We start from the raw sequence: 23,285 nt of genomic DNA, 5'->3' as shown, positions 1-23,285 counted from the left end.
GGACAAAGAGAGGGCGCACGCCGGGGCTTTTGAGTAGCAAGCGCAACATTTGCTGGGCGCTGACCTCTTCAAGTGTGTGTTTTTTTTCGCTAGGACAAGTTTAGGCGGCCTGCTGGGGCTGAGAGGCGAAGCTATGAACAACTAAGGGCCGGGCCGTTGTTTGTACGGCAGGCGGTTTTCCAAAACAAAGCGCCGATCGCATAATGCCCGAGCGACTTCGCCGCCGCGCTGGATTGTGTATTTTCCTTGCGTGCTCGCCGGAGCGCGGCGCTGATTAATTTGCGCCGCCGCGTCGCTAAGTGTGTATTATCGAAGGGCAGAGCGGCTCCGCGTTCGCGTTGGCAACAGGGCCGGATTAAGGGCCCTCGCGGATGTAATGAGATTTATTGGCGACCATGAGTGGCGGATACGTTGTGCGCCTCGCTGAACCTATGTGAGCCGGGGTCGGTGCTCTTTCGGGTCGGCGTGCGGTTTCTTTAGGAGCGCGGGCGGAATTCAGTCCCGAACTTATACAACAGCTGCTGTTTTTTCCGATTCAGTTTTGTTAACAGGTTGTAGGCAGCAGGCTATTTTCGCCAACTGGCTATGGTAAGCGGGTAGCTAGGCAATGTATTACAGAAAAATGTTTGGAAAATAAGTGGCCCACAGCAACCAGTTGTGTGTTTTGTTGGTTAGCATCTGTTGAAAGAAACACCCGTATGATGTTGGACCACCCATAGGCTAGACGAAGAGACAATATGTTAAAAAACACTGGGACAATTTACGTTGTCTAGCTGTAACAGTGACTGTTTTACTCGAGGTCTACTCTATGCTAATGTGTTTTTTTAAGTAACAGAGAAAAGTTTGCCGATTTAGGAGCCTAAAAATTCCATGGGTAAAACTTTGACGTGATAGTTAGTCTTTGAAAACAAGATATTTAACCTTACATCTACGCTTCAAGCTAGCTACACGCTTTCTTTTGCATTTTACAGATAAACATACATCGGCTTCTCAAATTTAATAGTGAAAAAACATATATATTGGATCTGTTATACGAGGAATCAAACATAAACAAAAAAGCTGACAACAAAGACAAGTAGCAATAGTTCAAGCAAAAAAGGAAGGCAAAACAGGACTTTAAAGATGAGCGAAACTGTCACTGCCGAAGATGAAGTGGAAAACCACGGCACGAAAGAGGTAACAGTTGATATCCCTTTCTAAATTTCCAGACATGACTCGAAGATAATATTTACGAATGGGCGTGCGTCTGTACAAATTGACTGGAGTGCCTGGTCAAACAATGGCGGCCATTTGTGTTTGGTGGGGCCTTAGCCCCTTATCGATATTTGTAAGTGGCTAACAGGCGACTCGTTTCCCTTTGTCCTCAAACAGAGCTTTCAGTGGTGACGTTATACCGTGTAACCTTCATGGATAAATGTAGGGGTAGCAATGTGTGTTGATCAAATAATCCAAAACAAAAGCATTGATTCAAGGAGGTTATGTCCTTTTACTGATAGGTTGTTTTTAAAAAAGTGACGGTTTGTGTTATATGTTTTTTGTAAGTAATATACCTGCATTTCTATACAGACGGGTCCCATCTAATTTTGAAAATCGAAAACACCGGCTTTTCGTTAGGCGATTTTCCGTACAGGACGTTTCGCAACGTCTTCTCAATGCGGTCGCGTCGAACAAACACCGATAGGCGCGTCATACCAAGCAAATTATCTTCCAGTGTGGCACGACAGTAGGCTGCATATTGTTTCCAAAGCAATGCGCGACGACGCCCGCTCCGCATTGTGGAAAGCCGATTCACAATGGGGCATAAAGGTCAAACAATATGAGGTTGCACTGGGCTGCTGTAATTGGCGGCCAACAGCTTTTGACCGTAGAACGATTCCCACACAGCAGGACAACTTGGGTTAAAATGGTAGAAGCGATTAGGTTGTCACCCAAGTTGCACAACCCTTTGGAAATTTAAATTAACCCTTTAAAACAAAGTTTTTTGTTGAATGGAATTTTACACTTGCTTAGGTTTGACCACGTTAGGCCAAATATATAAACATATTAGCTAACTCTTTTGTTATGCTTATTGCGATGGTTACTTTAAGCCAGTGGTCGGCAAACTGTGGGCCACGGCCCAAATGTGGGTGAACAGCTAAGTGTTAACATATAGTTGTTGGCCGCGTTATGGCCGCGTACATTCATTGCACTTTCTTTCAAAGTTCGTGTGGCTGAGAATTTTAATATTGTCTCAGCGTGATTTATACCCACGTGCCAAATGTGGTTCTGAGAGCCTGTCGAACTATATTTTTGCCAACTTTAATTATTTGTAAAATCAATATTTTTCGCGCTTCCCGCATACATTCTTCATTTAGTAGGTTTTCTAGGCGCCGTAATAATTTACCTTAAAATAAAATATCCTGAATTCGCCACTGTTTTCGTAGTGGTTTTACGTAGTGGGCTTTAATAGCTCTGAAAAGCGTAGTTTGGGCCGCGACCAAAAAAGTTTGCCGACCACTGCTTTAAGCCGAACAGCCACTGCCATTTAAAAAAATACATTTTTTTTAATGCGAGTTTATATTATGTACGCCATTGATTTTATAAAGTGTATAGTCTACCCTACCGTGCCAAAATTATTTTTTAGAACGGGATTCCAGAGTGATGTTGTGGACGCCCTAATATTGTGGTTCCAAACCTTTTTCGCTAACGAACTTTTACTAATAAATAAATAAAATGTGACACCATTACTTTCATTTTTATAAAGTGGTTTACTGTAGTGTCACAATAAACGTCAGTGAAAAAAACACGCTTTAACTGCTGTGCGCAATTTAAGACAACATTTCTGAATTAATTACAATTTAATCGTAACAACCAGTGAATCAGTGGCTTACTAAAACAGTAAAAATTAGTATTTTACAAGATTTAAAATATATCTTGGAATCCAAGTTTTAGAAACGGCAGGCCAGGGAAACGCAGTAGCCTTGGAACCACTGACCTAAGCACCATAAACGCCAAAAAATTGTTGCAAGCATTTTTCTACTGCAAAGGCACAATTTTTTTAATGCTTGCTCGTGTATATTTGTGTTTTTTTTTAATTCATATACTTAAACAATATAAATAAAAAAGAGTTGGATTTAATTGGGAGAACTAATACATGTCAAATATTAGTTGTTGGCTCATTGTTTATCCAATCGATATATTTTTTAGACGTTAATAACCAAATAAACGAAAAGCTTTGTTGTTCAACTTAAGAGTGTATGAACTAATACCAATATTATAATACTAATATGAAGTTATTATACCGAAACAAATTACAATAGCCGGTATAGGTGCGATCAATATATCTAACCGAATCTAACCCGTTATTTTCCCATGCGTGCAACAATGGACTTGAATGGGTTATCGTCGTACCAACAACAGAAATGAAAACTGTACACGGCGAAGGTTATTGCACGCCTGTTCGCACGACAAAGCAATGAATTGGCGTTAGAAACGTGATAAAATGTCCTGGCCAGTTACTCGTATTCATGTCTCGTTTTTCGAGTAGTTTTTTTACTGCAGGGATAATTAAACTGGGGTCCATGGGCCCCTTGGTGGTAGGCCTACGTGAACTAGTTTCAGGGGATCCATGAGAGCATAATTGAAAGATTAGTCTATATATTTGAAAACTAATAAAATTTTCAAAGAAAAAAAGTTTAATTAAAAATAGAACAATTTTGATCTGAATGTATTTGCTCAAACATTTTTTCGACTGAAAACAGCAAATTTCTAAAGTTCATTTGTATTGTGACGTCTTTAAAAAATTCTTCCCTAACGCGGTCCATGCGAAGCAAAAAAGTTCTTTAGGGTTCCGTGGTAAAAAAAAGTTAAAGAACCCCTGCTTAACTGTCTACAGAACACGTCCATCGAAGTGACGACAACAAAGAACGAAGAACCGACCGACATCAAGACGAAATATTTCCTCGCAGTGCAAGAGGCACAAATGTGGAAACAGAGGTTCGTGTGCGGAGTTTTTTATGGTGTTAGATACTCCTTGTTCAATTTTGCACGATGAATGATTTGATGAACTCAAAGTATTAAATCCAGCCCGAACAAGCGCGCTACGGCCTAAAATCAGTTCGCAGTTCGTTATTTAGTTAAAGCAGTGCTTTCTAACCTTAAAAAGAACCGTTCGCACTTTTTTACTGCGGAAAATTTTCATCCGCACGAAACGACTACAGTAAGTTTGCAACCTTTAGTTATCCCTATTTATTTTTTGAAATAACAATGAAAGGGTTTCTGTATTAAAACCGCGAGCCTTAACCGATATAAAAAATAGATAGCTCAAGCTGCAATGAACTACTGGGAGACTATATTACTGTACCTGTAACGCATAAGTGGGCGCATCAGCTTATTTGAATACTGTATTACACATATTAAAAATAAAAATACACCACGTACGCTTAAGTCCGGCTTATAAAGCCGATGAATAAAAAAGTGTTAGTGGCAACCTAACATGTAGCAAAAAAGCAATGTTACGTGTTGCGGTATTAAATTGTTCTCGGGTAAGTTAAACCAAGAGGCGTTAACGCAAACGGCCTTCAACGAAGACAATTCCGGTATCTGTTTGATAGGACCAATCGTTCAAGCGCCCGATACCGAAAAAAGGCAGCTCACGTTTATGTTATTTCTAACAGGAAAGACACGAGGGGCGGTGTTATTTTCTATCAAGCCGCATGGTGAAATATATTTACGAATGCATAAACAACCGATATTTTCAAGACAAGTATCGGGGAGAGATAAAACTATTCAAATTGTGGCTTGGTTAAGGAAAATAAAAAAACTGACAAGCTTTACTAAAAAACATTCATTACATTATTATTCTGTACCATTACCTCCTGTCTCATCATTTTGAACCTACGTCGATACTAACGATAGGTTTTAGGGAAGAGGTTCCTAAACTGGGGTCCAACTTGGGGTTCGTTGACTATAGTTTTAGCGAGCCATAATGGAAGAATTGCAATCTTGGTGCATAATTTCAAAACGGAAAGGAATTTGTCAAGAGAAAAGAGTTTAAAGATTAGACTAAGTACAGAACTTAGTAAACCGAAAATCAGTTTGTTTGGATGTTATAAAAAGATAAATATATTTCGCTATAAAAGCATCTTCAGTATCTAAAAACATAACACAACATAAGTCAAGAATACGCTAATAAAAACCTAAACCAACTGTTCTAGGCAAGTGGTGCACTACGCAAGCCGCAACTGCGGCAACTAAATGACGATGAAATCAGTAAAGTGACGTAACAACTGATAAGACAGATAAAAGCGCGCCATGAGGTGGAAAATAAAAATAGAGGACAAAATAGAGAAAACTAAACAAAACAAAGTAAAACAGCGAAATAAAATAAAACACTATTTAAAACGAGGTAAAATCATTTTTTGGATGTTTATGCTTGCATTTATAAGGTTAAGCCATTTGTCCTCGCACAGGTCTAGTTGGTTGACATCGGGTTGCTCTACAAAAGTCACTTTAAAACAATTTCTTAAAGGTGGCTTGGAAGCAAAAATGTGGGCATGATAGGAAGCATAATGCTTTAAAAGAGCAGCTTTGTCCCCGTCTTTCGACAAGGAAAAGGTTTTCCACGCCCCTCTGTGGCAATTCCATCGGGTGGAGAACGAATTTTTAGTTTGGCCAACGTATTTTTAGTTACATACAACACAAGACGTCACGTAAATATCGAAATTTTTACAGTTTAAACATTGATGTAGATTTATGGTTTTACTCTGTGTGATAAGTTTATTCGTGGGAAAAACCATTGTTTGTAATTTGCCGTGATGAACACAAAGACCACAGTGGCCACATCCATTAGATTTGGGCACCTCTTTGTCTTGCACGATTTCAGAGGACGCTTGCGCCAGCATGCGGAACTTTGTGAACCTATTGGCGAGGGTATGGGGCCTTTTATACCTCACCATGACTCTCTGTTGGTAAGGCCTCTCTTTCTTTGTTAATTCTAGGAGATTGGGAAATCCGGTCGCCCAAGGAATTTTCTTTGAAGCTCTAACTTTTTTCAAAGGCCCGAAACGTCCCTTCCAAAGCGTTGCCAGACCTATAATCTTGCGCACTACACCCTTAGGAAAATTGGATTTCAAGCATTTTGTTTGAAGGTGACGCAAACTTTGTTGAAAATCGTAGTCAAGTTCATTCAGTCGCCTTAGGCGGGTAGCTTCCCCTAAAACTACTCCCTTGAAAACAGAGGGTGGGTGATGAGACATGCCGTTGATAAAACAACGATCAGAGGCTGTTGGTTTGGTGTAGTCTTTCGTGATAAAACCATACGGTGAAGACGTTTTTGTAACAAATGAACTTACGGTTTCATATATTTGTTTGACCGAAAAAAGCAGGTTTAAGTCTACTTGTTTTACGGCGTATAAAAAAATCCATAGCGCCATCGTATTGTTCAAAACATTAACAGAGTATCGTCTAGAATTTTACACTGTTTAAACCAGACCGGCGGAGACGGTTAAAAAAACTTGTGTCCGACTCCGGCCAAAAAATACACCCGACTCCCGAATCCGACTCCGGCAAAATGTCCGATTTCGTCGAGCCCCGAGTCCGGCTGACACCCTGCAGCCTGTATTCCGGCAATTTACGTTACTAAACGCGGGGGTGTCATATAATTCATCCAATCACAGCATATGGTTTGAAAATATCCCAATATACCATTCAGGCTTTCCAATCTACAGTCTTTGGCAATATCATGCGCACGTCGGACTCGGGACTCGGACAGTCTTAGGTAGTCTTACTCGAGTCCTGAGTTGGACTCCGACTCCGCAGCCCTGGTTTGAACAATGCAGTGACGTGTGAGTTCGTCAGCTATAGCGCATTGCCCTTAAATTTAGTTTTTCTTCATTTCAGGTACCTGTCTTGTACCACTGAGAAGCTCACACAGCTTAGAAATATAGAAACCAGTTTAATGGTGTTAGAAGCGCGCTTACACGCCGAACGACGTGACATAGAGCATCGTTTCACGAAGCAAAGTCGGACCATCAAAGAGCAGAAGAGGAAAATAGGTAAGTATATTTCATTACCGCGTACTCCAACTTCAATATTTATGTTGGTATAATGACGTAAGTGTATTCGACGTAGGAATACCTTAACTGAATATATTCGATTGCTAACATTAAATTTTATTTTTTTCTTCAGCAAAACTGACTACTGCCAATCAAAAACTACTTACGGGTCTTATGGCTTTAAGGTAAGTGTTTTAATATACATAGCGACTATATACTAGCTTAAGATATATATGATAAAGATTGGTGATACTCAGATCAGTTATTTTTTCGGGTTTAGGCAAAACTATCAAAATACTTAGTTGATATTTTAGGCATGGCACGAAGACGAACAACTATAAAAATACGGGTCATTTTAGAAAAATGTTTAGGGAACATTTGGGCAACAAGACATACTGTTCAATACATTTGTCCAAATCAAAGGTACACAACTAAATGAAGCAAAAGCAAAGTTCGAGCTGAACTTAATGCGATAAACCCAGAAGTGTGGTTAATTCGTACGGCTCACGTATAATACGATACCGTATATTGCTCTAATGAAGATATAATACAATTAAAAGTTGTTGGGTATAATACAAACTTAATTTGATAAAATATTAAACTCAACGACAATTAAAGCTCTCTACAGTTTTCGTTAATTTTGTAAACCATGTTTGTGCATTTTGTAAACGATTTCGACTTCAAATAATTTTGACACATTTTGACCTAATTTGTAAATTTTGACATAATTTTAACCTTTTTTGCCAAGTTAAAAATAATCGCCCTACCATGTTTTAGTAATAAAACAATTACGCACACGTAGGTACGAACAGCAAAGCGCAATGTGATGTAATAATACGGATAAGTATACTTAGTCGCGTAGTACGGCAAACTAGGTGTTTTTTGCAACAACGCTAACGGTAGACAATTCCCGCAAACATGATGGCTTTAAATTGAACGAAAGCATAAATGTTAAATCCCTTTTGATACATGAAAACAAAATTAATCGAAAAAGAATAATCTGTTCAAACCGGAGAAAAAACAATTCCGCGTACATTTTATTCGCAGCGAGCAAGCTGGACTCGGCTCGGCGCCGCCGCCCTACACCACCCACCAGCCGCCCAAGTACAACACCTACACCGGCCTTACGTCATCAGGCGCTGACGTCACGATCGGCAAAAAGCCGCTCCGAGGATCGACCATTCCAGAAGAGGACGTCGGGGGCTTTAGCGAAATGACGCTAACGAAAAGAGACAGACCTAAATCGGCTAAAGTCAAGCGGGACGCTAACGGCACGCTCAATTCAAACGGCCCGCGTCAGTGGGGCAAGACTCATCGCTCTATGAGCTTGACTTTGGACCGGCACGCGGTCACTAGAAGCACGAGGGCCACGGAGTGCTGACGGAGTGGTCGTTTTACGCTATTACTCTTTTTTGTTTACTTGTGTTTTCGTTAATGCAGTGAGCGCAGCAGCTGCCCAGTAGCTTTCTTTTTTTACGCCGAATGAAATTCGCGAGACGCGGCCCAATGGCTGTTGTTAAAATAACCCGAATGTTTTCTGTCCCTAATAATATAATGTGCCCAAATCAAGGTTTTTACCCAATCTTACGAAAAGGCTAAACAGTGATAAAATATCCATATCTAAATGGGATTCATTTTGCAAAGCTGTGAGTCAGATTCGGGCGCGGAACTAGACGCAATCGATTTTATTCGCTGAAGTTAGATTTGGTACTCGAGTAAAACTAAGTAAGACTACCCGAGTCTCGAGTCCGACGTGCGCAGTAACGAACTCGAAACGACAAGGCCGCCAACTATAAATTGTAAAGGTGGAATATCATATAGTTTAATATTTTCCAACTACAATTTTTTTTAACTGCACATCCACCCTATTTTATATAAGTGAATGGGTTAAATTCAGGCTATAGAGTCGGAGCTGGACTCCAAACTTAATTAAATGGGCCAATTTAGCCGGAGTAGGACTCGAGTTTATATTTTGCCGGGTTCGAACCAGGGTTGGTTTTAACCAAAGAGATTGTAACCATGAGTCTATTTGGTTTTAACCGACTTCACAGCTCTAGTTCTTGGTTTATTCAAATGTCAGAGCTTTCAAAGAATATTTACCAACAGTCTTCATCCCTAACCATCAGGTGATGTTGGCGGTTAGATTAAAATGATTTTAGGGAAAAGCGCCTACATCTTAGTGCTTCTTTAAAGTCCCCACTTTACGTTTCTGTATGTCAAAACAAACGAAATCACTTGTTGGCAAAACGCAATCTATTAAAATCACCCATTAGAGGCTATAGCCTACCCCATAGAGTACATCGTATTAAATACGTATATGAATACAGCGTAATTTTACTTTGTACTTCATAATCGACGAGAATTGTTTTGACATTTTTACGAAAATGGCGTTTTAACATGGGTGCCCTTATTACATTCAATTAAATTGCAGAAACCCTTATACGATCTTAATTGCATTTTTTTATTCCGCAATGACCAGTCGTTTTACATTTCTCTATATTTATAAAGGTTTTCGAATCGGCAACATCGTGTTTTTCTATTTATTATTTCGTATACTGTTAATCTGCTGTTATTCGTATTTCTTCAAGTGCTTACAATGCTAATACAAGTTTAAGTCGGTAAAAACCTTGGCAACTCTTATCTGACCAAATAGTTAACCACCAGTAAAACAGATATTTTCGTTTATTTTACCAACATTAAAATGAGTAACGAAGGGGCGAACAGAATATAAAAAAACGTGATACACGCCTACAAAAGTGTAAATGCTAAAAAAACATTTAAAGTGAAGGATATTGACGCATTAAAAGCTGTAATGATTTACATTTTAAAAGGGGTCCAGTCATCACTCAATTAATTTAATTACACTTAATAATATTCTCGTCAATAAACTTTTTTGTGGGGGGTGCATTTTTTGGTTTAAAAACAAGTTAATTTCCGCAGTATGATTCAAATGGAAACCACTTGGGATGTAACGAGGGCACCAAAGGTTGAGAACCACTGGCTTAAAATGAGACAGTTCGACTACCAGACTCTTGAAACCGATAAGGCCACACACTTGTAAAGGTGGAATAGCATATGGTGGAAATTTTTTTACGCCGGCGAATGCCTGAAATTAGTTGTTTTGTTAGACCTGCGGATAATTTGCGACAAATTATGCTAAACGCCACAGATTGAAGGCAAATTATTGCACGAATAGCCAACGGTACACGCTTCGCCTTAGAGAATAGAAAAGCGTAAAAAAGTACTTCGCATTTAATAGTCTGGTAAGCAATCGAGGCCTTCCATACAAGATCTATTCAAATTTATAAGGCAGTTTAAAATATTGGAAAATAATTTGGAATAACCCACATCCAGGTTTCCACTCCACACAACGTAAATTGCATTTATTTTACTCTAATCTTTGTTCAAAAATGTGAGAGTTGAACAAAACTCAGATTCTTAAAGAATCTCAAATATATTTCGGCATCCTTGAGCATTAGAAATGGCACCTCGGTTGAGAACTACTGGTGTAAACCATATGAATTGAGCGAGATATTTAAAATTGGAGATTTGAGTTGAGCAAATGATATAAGTTAAATTATGGAGTTTAAATATTACCGATGAAATGTGTTGTTACTAATTACTATACAGCTTTTAATAGCTTTTTCTAATTTGTTTTAACGTTTATCCTTTACATCAGTGCTGAAGGGTCAGGATTCAAAATTCGGTTGCCGTTTGTTTGTGCTGGTTCGCCGGCTGCAGTAGTTGATATGGTTGATTTCATAGCTGTTTTCGATCACTTTAACTTACAAAAACTTTAGCAAAGAGAATTGGTCTGCCGAAGCTTTGCTGGTATGCTTATTGTGAATATTTGGGTGGACTCCAGCAATAAGACTGAGATAAGAACAACAACAACGTCAGAATAAAACACAGTTTGAAATAAGGCCAAAATAGGACTAATACCTAATGGTCGAAGTACCGTCTAAATTAGATTAAGTCCGAAATCCGTCGGGATAAGGCCTAAATTGTCAGAATCAGGCCTAAACAACATTTTACCAAAACAGCGGTGCCGGTCAAACTTGGACGTTCAATCGTAGTCACCGAAACGGCCGATGGCAGACCGACGGCCCCTGATCGCCCCATAACCTCTACCTACAGTTTTTGGGTTATTTTGGCCATTAAGGCCTTATTCTGCCGATGAATTTAGGACGGATTCCGACAGATTTAGGACTTCTTAAGACGATTTCGATCTTATCCTGGATTGAATATTACTGCGTATTTGGCTGTATTAATACTATGATTTTATAGATTTTTCGGACTACGATATTGTTGCTTTTTAGGTCTTATTGTGTGTTCCCATTTGGGTTGCAGTAAAAAAGGTTGAGAAACACTACTTTAAACCTATATACAAAATAGAAACCTGAAGATAATATTATCACAGATTTCATCACAAAAAAGTGTGTACATTTGTCAAAACGATTAGGATTTAGGCAAGCACAATAAAGAAAGTCCATGCACAGTGACAGGAAAATGCATATCGCTAGTATAGATTTCCGAACACACCATGATAAAAGCAAAGACACATCATAAAATAGAGTGTACATGTACAATTGAAAATTCAAGCTGTAGAATTTTATTGTACTACTGCAAAAAATAGGCCCAAACAGCCGTTGCGTATCCAACATTTAAAAAAAACTGTCAGTTTTGTGACAAATAAAGTTTAAAGCTTTTTTCGTAAACTGCTTTAAGTTGGTATCTCTTAAAGCCGTGTTTTTGTATACATACTCCTTCCTACAGAAAATAATCTGCTATTTTTATTATGGTTAGTACCAAGAATAACATTTTTATATATCTGATACTTAATTTGATTACAAAAACTTGCCTAGTAAAACACGTTAGAAAACAAAAATATATCGTAAATAAGGCAAGAAAGCTGCATTCAAAGGCAGCTTTGCAGTAAGGGGTTCATCAAACAGAATTGTTGTGAAATGCAAAAATAGCTTTTTCAATTGCGTTGCGATCGAAGTGGAAATTCTTCCAAGCGTCCGGCATGTAGTCCAAGTCGGTCCTTCCACGTCCTTTGCTTTCGGCATTGTAAAGCAACTTGTTGGTGTTGTTTTGCAGGTTGCCAGAATTATTTCCTCTTCCACTTCCCCTTCTTCTTTGCCTAGCACCATGCTCTGGTGTCTTTGGTTGTGGTTTCTGTAAGTTCGTTAGAATCGCTTCCAATTCTGAAGTGTTGGCTTGGCTAAAGTTTTGCTGCTGCATTGCTAAGCCTTGATCAATAGATGTCGCAGAATTCTGGGAGTTCTGAAACTTCCCCCCGGATTGCTTTGGTGTGTGCTTTCTTGATCTTTCACCTGGTTTTGTATTTTGGATGGACTTGTGGGCATCGGTGCTAATTGCAACACCAGTCTCACCACCCACTAGAGAACTTTGCCTTTTACTTGCTATCCACCGTCGGAGCTGCTTCACAAAAGGTATGACCATAAAAAAACAGTTTGCGGCCAAATTAAGAGCCTGTTTGGGAGTTGTGTCCTTTCTGTGCGCCGGCAAGTCGTTTACATGGAACCACTTGTAGTCCTTGATTTCGCCTCTTGTTTTTGCCTTGAACAGAATGTCCATGGGCACGTTAGAGATAAAGTACAGGCGACTCAGCTGTTCATTAAGGTGGTGTTCAGCATATTGGGTCTTGTCAATCATTTCGCTAATGTCAAATCCCGTTTCTTCCATGACCTCTCGGACTGCACAAGCTTCTGGAAGCTCGGCCTTGTTGATCTTACCTTTTGGAAATCCCCAGCTAGCCTTGATCCAATAGCCCTGGACCAGCAAAACATAGTCCAGTGTAGAATCCAACAGAACAGCGCCATATGTTGGAACACTTCTTTTGTAGACTTTCCACCTAAAGCAATATCATGGTTGAGTAAGAGTGATATTCTACTTCAATTTGCTTACTTTCTATCCCTCATATACCTTGTCTGGCCTTTGAATTGCCTCAGACTTTTTTTCGACTATTGTCACATGTTGGTGACATTGGTGTTTGTGTGATGTAAGTATAAATAAGAGGCAGTAGTTAGCAAAAAAAAAAATATTTAAAGATCAACGTATCCAATTTGCTAATTGTTTTAAAGCAGGGGTGTGCATTTGTCTGATTTGGCAAGCCAAATTTGACAAATATAAAAAGGTTGATGACAGCCACAATAATTGTTTAGTGGTTAAACTCTATAACTTCAATTAGCAGTAATGTAACAGTGGTTCTCAAAGTTTTTTTCGTATTCGTCCCTTAAAGACTCAAACACTGTTAATTCCTCCCCGAAATGTCGCAAAAAGGAATATTGCCAAAACTTCACAGTACCTATATGGATAGGATGTGCAAGGTGCGTTTTTATGATTTATCTCAGAGATAACAGTGAACATTACAAAAGTAATGTATAATTAAAAAACAATACAAAAATGCAAAGAACAATTTTACCAAACAAAATATTCGTATTTCCAAAGCGTTATTCATTGTTAATGTGAACCATGAGCTTCATAAAAAATGAAAATTAAGGAGAAAAGCATGTCAGTTTTGCCCGAAGATCTTCGCGTTTGCAAATGTCTAGTGTTCCTGTTTTGGTCAAAATATCTGTAATGCCACTAAAACCACATTCAGCTGAATATGTAGTCGGAAATGGAAGAACTGTTTGCTCTGGAACGACTAAATTGGCATATTACTTTTACAACCATGCTAAAACAAACAAACAATATAAAATAGACACCTGGTGCTAGTGAACTTTACTCACTGTAACAAAACAATAGATATTGTAAACCAAATAGGAGTCTATTATGACGTAGATCAGTGCTTATCAACCTTTTTGCTAGAGTGGAACCATATGGAAACATTTCACTGGCTCAAGGAACCCCGGTGCAATAATTCCACTGGCTTGAGGAACCCAAGTGTAATAAACAAACCTCAATTAGCTACACAATTTAGAAATTGCGGAACCCCTGGCCTGTACTAGCGGATCCCTTAGGTTCCACGGAACCCTGGTTGAAAACCACTGACGTAGATTAACACAATTAAAGCAGCATATTGTCTTCACATAAGGCTACTTTAAGTCTTATAGTAAGTAGACCCATTTCAACTTTTTCCTCCCCAATTCCTCCCTATAACAAATTTCCTCCCAAAAATTTAAAATTCCCCCCAAAGTGAGCCAAGTGGCTCTCTTTGAGAACCACTGGGTTAGATGAAGTTAACTAAATTCAATGAGATTATGAGTAATGATGACATAGTAGTAGTAGCATTGGTGTGGCATAATGGGGACTCAAAAATGACAAAAATCCTCTTAGTTAGTAACAACTTCTAATTTACAAATTGGCTACTACAGGAAAGCTTTCCAGGCAACCAAAATAGATATACATAGGTGCCAAACAAATAAATATAAATAGTTGCCAAACAATTTAAACTACATATTTAGCATTAGAGAAGTAAGCAAGTTTAGTGACCCAGTAACAGATTTGTGCCTATGCTGAGAAGCATGGGGCACATGATTGTAAAAATGTAAACAAACACCTAAAAATTGGCGGTCAAAAAAAGGTTGGGAACCACTTTTTTAAGCAGTAATGTTTAAGATTAACAATAATAATGTTTAGGATCATACACATAAAAATAAGAGGTAGGCTATAATTTTTATTTTCAGGGTAATACTTTTTGTTCGGATGATATAAAAACAAGTCTTTACATCCACAGATAATGTAAAATCCTAACAATTGATTTAAAATTCCAGCTAAAAATAAAGAATATTCCCCCAAAAATGTAGTAAAAATCGATATAACAAATATTCAAAATAAATTTGTCTTACCGTTCAAGAATCTCTTCCACATTAACATCTTGAGGTTTTAGCAGAAATGGGTATTCACGAAATATGACTTTGGCAAACTCATACATTCTACAGTCGGGCAGGGAGGAATTGTCAGGTCTGTAGAAATCCAAGTAAAACCAATGCGCAAGTTCAATTTGAAAGCAGAGACGAACCATGTCCTCTTTTTCCTGCGCAGGAATATTAAGAAGAAAGCGGCTGCATAGATCGTCAAGAACTGTATGGTCAATTTTTAGTTTTGAAGACATTTTGCAAGGATTTTCAGCTTAAAATCAGTTCAACCAAAAGTGGCAAATAAAAACAAAGCTAAAAAATACATGTGAATAAAAAAGAACACTCTCGTGAGATAAAAAAAAATATGAAGCTAGTGACCTAGTAGTTATCCAGTAGTACATAAAATATACAAAGTAATATAAAAAAGTTTAGAGCGTACAGAACGTACATTGATGTATAACAATAAATACAATCATTGAGTTTAGTAATTTTAATATTAATCTTGAAAACAGTTAAAAAAGTTTTTTGCAAATTTGCATATTGCCTCTTAGAAAAGTCAACACAAATACCCAAGAGCCTTAGTAAAAGCAAGGATTCTCAATACAATTTGTAGCACATGACATGGAAATCAATAACTAAATATAATTTGTTGTTTGCTTTTCTCTAAAAACAATCAAAGTAAAAACACTTGGTTACAAAACTAGGACATCAGGACTGTTTCTTTCAATACCCTAACTTATGAGTTATGACTCATATTTTACCAGAAAGAAAAAATTAAAAAAACAATACAGTGAAAAAATAGAAAAACCAAGGGTAAAATAATATCTATGCGGTTAAATGTTTCAACCAGAAACAGTACACAGCAACTAGTGACAAGTGTAATAAGAAGGGATAGGTAAAACAGTTTACCATCAGATGCAAAACTGTTCTGAATTAAATTATCAACTATCTTTATTACGTAAAAGTGCAGTCCTGGCATTCACTAGAGTCTTAAAAGCATCTTCGCTGCCTGGCGCCATATTCTTATCCGGATGCAGCATAACCGCAAGTTTACGATAGGCTTTGTTGATGTCCTCTCTGCTTGCTGAGTAATGGACCCCCAGCTTTTCGTAGTTATCACGACCGTTTTTAATCTTCATTACTGCATCCGCTTGGTCTTTCGTAAAACCAGGGGTGATAATGGGTATTGACTTTGTTGTGCCTCCATTTTCAGTTGATCTCACCAAACGCTCAAAGAGATCTTGAAAAACTTCATTTATTCCTTCTCCGGTGGCAGCCGATGTTTCATAGTACGCGAACCCTTTGCTCTGCGCCCAAATCTGACCTTCTATTTTGTCAACAACTCTCTTGCTTGTGTCGATTTTATTGGCGCAAACAAACATAACTACGTCGTCCACCCCTTGTTGCTTTTGCATTTCTTCCAACCAACATTCGAGACTCTCAAAACTCTGTCGATCGCTAGCGTCGAAAACCAACAGCGCAGCTTGCGCGTCTCTGTAAAACTCGTTACGCACCTCGAAAAAGAAGGGATGTCCTGCCATGTCGAAAATGTTAACTTTCAGCTCTTTGTCCTTAACGTGCACTTTGGTGACGCCATAATCTATTCCGACAGTAGGCAGGTACTTGTTTACGAAGCGCCTCTCGCAGTAGCGCTTGATAATGCAGCTTTTCCCGCATTCGGCGTTGCCCATGCTGATTATTTTAACTCTAAGGCATTTCTTTCGCTTGTGGTGTTGTTTGTCAGACATATCAGCAAGTTACAGGTATGCTGGAACGCCAAACAGAGTCTAAGAGTTTTTAATTAAGCCAAAAGCGTTTTTTGAACGCCTATTTGTAAATTACTTCGCACCAATGCGAAACTATTGTTTTCTAACTTTGGTCTTACCATTTGGAAAATATTATAATATTAATTTAACCAAACTGCATTAATTCTAAAAATACTGCACTAAAAAAAAAAAAAAAAAAAATTTGTATGCTAAAATACACTGCAATAATAAAATATATTTCGGTATTATAGTGAATATTCCATTAATTAAATACATTTACTTCCACTTTCCAACTAAATCGGCGCCATTATTTATCACGCCTAAAGCTAGTTAGCCTTTTTCAAAAATAAAGTCTCTGTTGTTCAGATAGAAATCAACTACCTGTTTGTTCGAAGACACAATATTGGTTGTATATTAATACAAAATGTGGCATATTATTTTTTCTTTCCTTTTTTCTTCTGTTTGTTTTCCATGTATTGTACTACGGGCTTTCGGTGTTATTCGCCCTGACGAAGACGACTTGCTTCGGTTGCCTAGGGTTAATAATTACAATTACCAGATGAGCTGTTTTTGATTAATATTGCTATGCCGGACCTGGTAGCAACAGTTTATATATTGGTGGTATATATTAAGCCAACCCTTTGTTGCTTGGCATCCCTATTTTTGCTGTAGGCCTACCGGTAAATTTTAAAAAGTATAAAATGTTACGGATAACGTATCGTATTCGTGATAGTCGTTTTAATAAACATCTGAGCTAATAATATGACAATTTTTCTTTAACTATAGCCTACACTGTAGGCCATACAGTATAACGTAAATGCATTTTTAAAAGTAAATTTCTCTTCTAGTGTGCCTGACCTAGTTTTTAAAATTATATTCGGTCCAAAGGAGCCAAACTTCTTTCTGCCTTTCAAAATGACGCCTTCGAAAAGATCGTTTTGGCAATCTAAACAATATAAAGGCCCTTTTTCGTCTTTTTAATATAAAAATAGCAATCGTTTGCAAAACCACATCTTTTGAATGCGGGGATTTTTAATTATATATCTTTTGCCTTTATTAAGAGATCAGTGGTTGTTAACTTTTGCTACCCTGCCGAACCCCTACAGGCTATTATTCTGCGATCTTTCACTTGTGTTTTAGACCTTTCAAAATAAGAATACTTCTTTTAAAATTGATTGCTAGCATTAATTATTAAAAAAAGTACCTATAGTTTACCTTCAAATAAAGATAACTCACTTTTAGTTTGGAGAGGCGGGATTTTTAACCAATTTGCAAAAAAAAAATATGCAAATTGGTGCGAGTTGTGAACAGATCCCACTTAAAAATATAAACAATGAAAAAAATATACCATAAACATGTCTTGCTCGCATGGGGAACAAAACTTAACAAGAAAGTACTTAACCCTTTTTTGCACTAAAATAGCGGCTATAAGTTTGCAATTTCTCAGAGGTTATTTTTTTGGGTATTGATATTTATATATGATACTGTTTTTCTCAAGGGGGTATTTAGTTTGAATAGCGGTTACAGAGCAACAGGATGACAAAGATTAAAAATCCCTGACTTAAAGGTTGTTTTATTTTTAATTTAGATTTGCTTTGTTTCTTGCATTAAAGTCATGTGACATGCTGCTGCAACTGCGTTTTAATCACGGACCTGTTACACGCAACCGAAGACCAGCATTTTACTTTTTTTTTCGGTAACTAGAGTGAATACCGCAATCTAAAACTATATTCTTATGATTAGTTACTAAACTGAAGTAATACAATACTAGTATTCGTGGATTTAATTTTTATTAACAAAACAATTTCCTTCATAAAAGCAACGGGAATAACTAACGGAATATTTTTTTCTAAATAGATCATTCACAACTTATAAAAGAGAAATTTTGTTTAAAATAAGTAATACTAGTGTTGTCAAAGAGTTTAAACTGCATGCAGCTTGTTAATTGTCAGTTCAGAAATCAGTGTGAATAAACTCCAGTTTAAATATCACACCTGTTTCATCATTTCTAACTTAAACAACCTTTTAGAAGATATCTATTGGTTTAAAACTTTGTATTGCTGCAGCTTGAAAGTGTATGACAATATGCAGTCAGATAAGATGCTACGTGGTATTTGAAATAAAATATCTTGCTACAATTACAGAAGAAAGATTAACTCAAAGCAATTAGAGGAAATTCATTTATCCCTGTAAATGTCTTATGCTGCAGTACGAATAATGCTACTTCGGTGTTTTATAACTACTGTTTTGCTGCAGTTTGAAAGAGCATGGGGTGTTTTAGGATTTGCAATTGTGTAGGAAAAAATAGGCTGTGTGGAATGCAAAGAGTAATGAAGTACAAAAAAAGCAACAAAACCTTTAAAAGCAAAGTATTTTTTTGCAGTTTCTCGTGAAGTATAAGTTACAGACTTCGTTTTGCTGCATTTGAAAGAGCATGACATTCTCTTGATTGCATTAAAGTTATTATAATTACATTTACTTTTAGTATTAAAAATACAGTTTATCTCCCATTGCACCTGGCAAGAATTGTGTGCAACACTGACGAAACATTTTTATAACCTAGTGGTATTTTGCCCTCAACATTTGCTAGTTTGGAGCTGCAGAAAGAAACAGGACTGCTGACCTTTCCACCTATTGAAAATCATCGGCATGCAGCCTGCAGGTCGTCGACACAGTGGTCAACCCTCAACCATTCCGACAAGTGAGAAAGAAAAACGATTCAAAAATAAAAAATCAAGCCACCTATTCTGTATGGTTTAAATTTATCCGTACTAACAGAGTTTTTAACTTTTTTCTAATTTATTTTAAAACCGCCAAAATCGAAGAGATATGTTTGGCCGTATTGCCTAGTTCAAGGTAGGAGTTTTGAACAGTATACACTACAGTTTCGCATAGTGTGAGAACAGATCCGAAAAAATTGAGTCTTCTACTTTTTTCGAAATACAACATGCAGCTAAACGTACGAAACGTGGTGAAAATTCATTTACTTGAATTTTATTATTTCGATGTCCGAACCGCTAAGAAATAAACCTTCTGCAAGGTGCAATAGAAGGAAATATAGTCGGTACGTTCTATCACATTTAGCAATTCTACTCAAAAAAGCAGTAAATGCACACCGGACAATATATCCGTGAAAAGTGCCATGAAATGCAAACTGGTCGCTGGTCGGTAAACAGCAGTGTTGTAAACAAGTCATAAATTGTAAAATAACTCTAGTCTAAGTCAAGTTATATGTAAACTAACCAAGTCCAAGTCGAGTCTTTTTGAATAATTACGAAGTCAAATCCCAGTCAAGTCCTTGTCAAAAAAATTACAGTAAAAACTATTAAAATTGGGTAAACTCGTCCAATTGTGAGCAATACCTTAACTAAAATATCTTAAAAATGCATTAAATGGAAAGCAAATTGTTTTATATGCAAAATTAGGATAAATAGCCCAATTTTAGGAAAACATGCTTATTGAAAACACTTAATTTTCACCCTTGGGAAGTCCTGTCAAGTCAAAGTCATGTCATTTTCCCCAAAAGACTTGTCAAGTCTTTGACTTAAGTTATTACAACACTGGTAAACAGTAAGGGGAAATGTTCCTTCCATATAATATACCAGCTTTGAGTAATATGTTTTTATTAGCTACTATGCTGTTCTACTTAGCAAAGAAATCAGGTTTGTAGAGCTCTTTAGCAAAGAAATTTTTCAGTATAAAAATTGTTGTTGTTTATAGAGTATAGACCATTAAAATGTATTTCCTCATGTCTTTTTGTGGCATGTTAACTCAAAGATTATGTTATATTTTAATATACAACATTTCTATGGCCATTTAAGATAAGCACCGAAAGTACCAAAAAGGATTGAATCACGGTATTTCTTTATTTTCAGATCTTTATTTTGCTGCAGTTTGAAAGATCATGATGATAAACCATGAATAAGTCGGCCTTTTGGTTTGCTGTAGTTTGAAATAGCATGCTGAATAAAAGTTAAACTGTTTATGAATACATTCAAAGGCCAAAAGGTAGAAATATGTTACATGTTGCTTTGTATTAATCATTTTATTTTGTACTATCTTGAAAAAAGTTTTATTACATATCTTTGTAGGGCAGTGGTTCTTGACCTGTTTTGCAATTGCCCTCAAAAAGTAATTCGATATTTATGAGAAGATTATTTTAAAATGGTATGAGATGCCATCTCTGACTGTTGAAATCAAAAAAATTGCAGGGGCTAACAACACTATTAATGTTAAGCGCCACTGATCTATTTTTTTTCCTAAATAAGTTTTTCATTTGTTTTTTGTAGACATTAGGGATTAAAGTTAAGCTGTTTATCTAGTTTTCTGGTTCTAACTTGTAGTGTTCTTCTAGACTTAAATTATTTTTGTTTGTTTGTACTAGATACTTCACTGAGTCATGGACATTTTATTCCATTCTTTAATATTTATGATAAAACTGTAGGCTTATTACATATAGTTATTCAGACTGTTAGTAACATCTATCAAGGGAATGTTTGTTTCATTATCTTTTTCAGCAACTCAACTTAATGCACATGTGTATGAACAATGAACCTTAGTCAAGTTATTGTTTATTATTTATTTATTGGCAGTCAAAAGCACCTTAATCTTTGTGACTTTATTGACAAATAAACATGTAAGAAGACTGAACATAAATAGTTTTCCGGATTTTTTCTCCTTAACATTATCACTAGTTGCTAGTTTCCACACTTGTATTACTCCACGTCAGATATGAAGCCATCGACTTTGGGTTTTGTGAGACATTCCAGCACACAGTAATTGCATAATACTGAACAAAGAGTTTCGATTAAATCAGTGTAAAGTTGTACATAGTTTACAAGTGTTTGTGCAAAGAAGGCTGTGCATACTATATACTTACATGTCTGCTCTGGGCTTGCGGTGTATTCAACACAGGACAACGTTTTGCAAACCGGATCACACTTCAGTATGTGGAATATCTAAAATTAAATAGATGTTCTCATCAAACAAGTTTCGCATGTAAACGGCAGCACCAGGCTTTGTAACTCAGCAAATTAGAGTATTGCTACATTTTTGTAGTTTATAAAAACTTAATTAGATTTATACAATTGTGCTTATTTATACAATTGTATGCCCGAATGGCAGTACTTCGGCCCAGCTAAGTATCAGGTTCGTAATATTTGTCACCCAAAGTCGAGATTGTTGGTAAAAAATCCTTTTTGTAAATAAAAAAAATCATACGTAGGCTATAGGAGATTTCACCACACTCCAACAACCTGTGCCAATAGATATCAAACCTTAAAATGCCTATTTCTGGTTAAATGCACCAACTCGAATGACACAAGATTTAGGTTGGGTTAAAAGAGTACAAAACAGCTCACTAAGTTGTTGAATAAGAATAATGTCGAATTTCAAAAAATCTTAGTTTAACGAATTTAAATAATCTAAAACTATTTAAACCTCGAAAACATGAAAACCGGATGGGGAAATATAGGTAGCAACTCATACTACTTCCGATAAACGCAGGCAATGTAATCTGAAAAGTATATAATTTCCAACAAACTATTTCCTACCTTTCCGTTGAGATTTAGCGAAACAATAAGCTTTGGTGGTGGAGCAGGCGTTGTGGCGCTCACTCCCACATCCTTCTTGTTTTCAAGTTCGTCCATTTTCGCCAACAAGCTGTCCAGTATTTCATTGTTCCGTCGCTCGCAAGTCCCTTTAACAGAGTGTTAGAGTAGATTGATTTCGAAGATTGGATGCGTCAAAATGCGACTGATCGGTTACGGCGATTTAATTCAATTTGTTTGCACAGTAAATTTGTCGTTATATACATTTACGAAAGAACGTTTGTTGAACCACTAACTTTTTTGCCTAATGTAGCTTTACAAAAGAAGCATACCATGCAGTGATACCAGGTATTTCAGAAGCGGCTACAACTTCTATTCTCGTAGGCCTATGTGCATTACAACCTGCCTCGTAAAAATTTTCCCTGAATGTACGTACCTGACTTGACTAGCAGGGCAAAGAGGGCAACTAAAACGAAGACATGTTCTATATAAACCATTATAAACAATCTGTGAAAGAAAAAGTAGGTAAAATCTCGCTCAACTTCATTAATAGCCTCTCAAATATAAGGTTATTTGAAAACCTCGAAATCTAAGATTATTTAATTGTATTTAAGGTAATTTTTTTTTCTGTATTGCCGACAGATCATATTGCAAAAGGTTTTTCAGAATTATTTGATTAAATTACGTAGTAGCGCACTTGTTTCTAGCCAATTTGCGTCGTTAAAGCAGCTTTTAGTGCAAACAATTTGTCGCATAGACTCGTATAGCTACAAGCGAAAGCAATATGGCAATTTAACTAAATGCCCTCTGGTCCTCACCGGCAAAAACATCGGTCGTGAATTGAGTCGACACTGTTTTAGCATAATCCACTTATTATTCCTTCCGGGAGCGAAGATATTGCCTTCGCTAGGTCCTTTACGTGGTCCAACGTCGAGTCATATCACGAATCTAAACTATTAGACGCTGGAATTTCCTTCTATATGTGCATGGTTATCAAATGTTGCCAACTGCTTTTATCTCCAAGACTTGTTCTATAGAAAATAATAAATTGTTAATAGGTTTAAAAAAGTCCCCAGTACCAGTTGGCTGTGGTAGGGTGTTTAA

General features: G+C 37.0%; 3 protein-coding genes across 3 annotated transcripts; 1 reads left to right on the top strand and 2 right to left on the bottom strand.

Annotated features, from left to right (window-relative positions):
• Positions 1 to 1,010: 1,010 nt before the first annotated feature.
• On the top strand, positions 1,011 to 9,299 carry LOC146145341 (uncharacterized). Its single transcript, XM_083390186.1, has 5 exons — positions 1,011 to 1,176; positions 3,875 to 3,975; positions 6,880 to 7,034; positions 7,168 to 7,219; positions 8,082 to 9,299. Exons 1-5 carry the CDS (start codon positions 1,123 to 1,125, stop codon positions 8,413 to 8,415), a joined length of 696 nt encoding a protein of 231 aa, XP_083246312.1. The 5' UTR covers positions 1,011 to 1,122; the 3' UTR covers positions 8,416 to 9,299.
• Positions 9,300 to 9,702: 403 nt separating this feature from the next.
• Positions 9,703 to 15,127, bottom strand: LOC146145340 (m7GpppN-mRNA hydrolase-like). Its single transcript, XM_083389460.1, has 2 exons — positions 14,855 to 15,127; positions 9,703 to 12,915 (listed from the first exon to the last, which is right to left on the bottom strand). Exons 1-2 carry the CDS (start codon positions 15,118 to 15,120, stop codon positions 11,982 to 11,984), a joined length of 1,200 nt encoding a protein of 399 aa, XP_083245586.1. The 5' UTR covers positions 15,121 to 15,127; the 3' UTR covers positions 9,703 to 11,981.
• Positions 15,128 to 15,807: 680 nt separating this feature from the next.
• Positions 15,808 to 16,702, bottom strand: LOC146145339 (dnaJ homolog subfamily C member 27-like). Its single transcript, XM_083389462.1, has one exon. It carries the CDS (start codon positions 16,612 to 16,614, stop codon positions 15,808 to 15,810), a length of 807 nt encoding a protein of 268 aa, XP_083245588.1. The 5' UTR covers positions 16,615 to 16,702.
• Between the last annotated feature and the right edge of the window lie 6,583 nt (positions 16,703 to 23,285).

The sequence above is a fragment of the Ascidiella aspersa genome, chromosome 5 (genome assembly GCF_963924565.1).
Source record: "Ascidiella aspersa chromosome 5, kaAscAspe10.2, whole genome shotgun sequence".
In the NCBI taxonomy this organism is placed as follows: domain Eukaryota; kingdom Metazoa; phylum Chordata; class Ascidiacea; order Phlebobranchia; family Ascidiidae; genus Ascidiella; species Ascidiella aspersa.
This window is presented reverse-complemented; position numbering and strand designations above follow the sequence as displayed.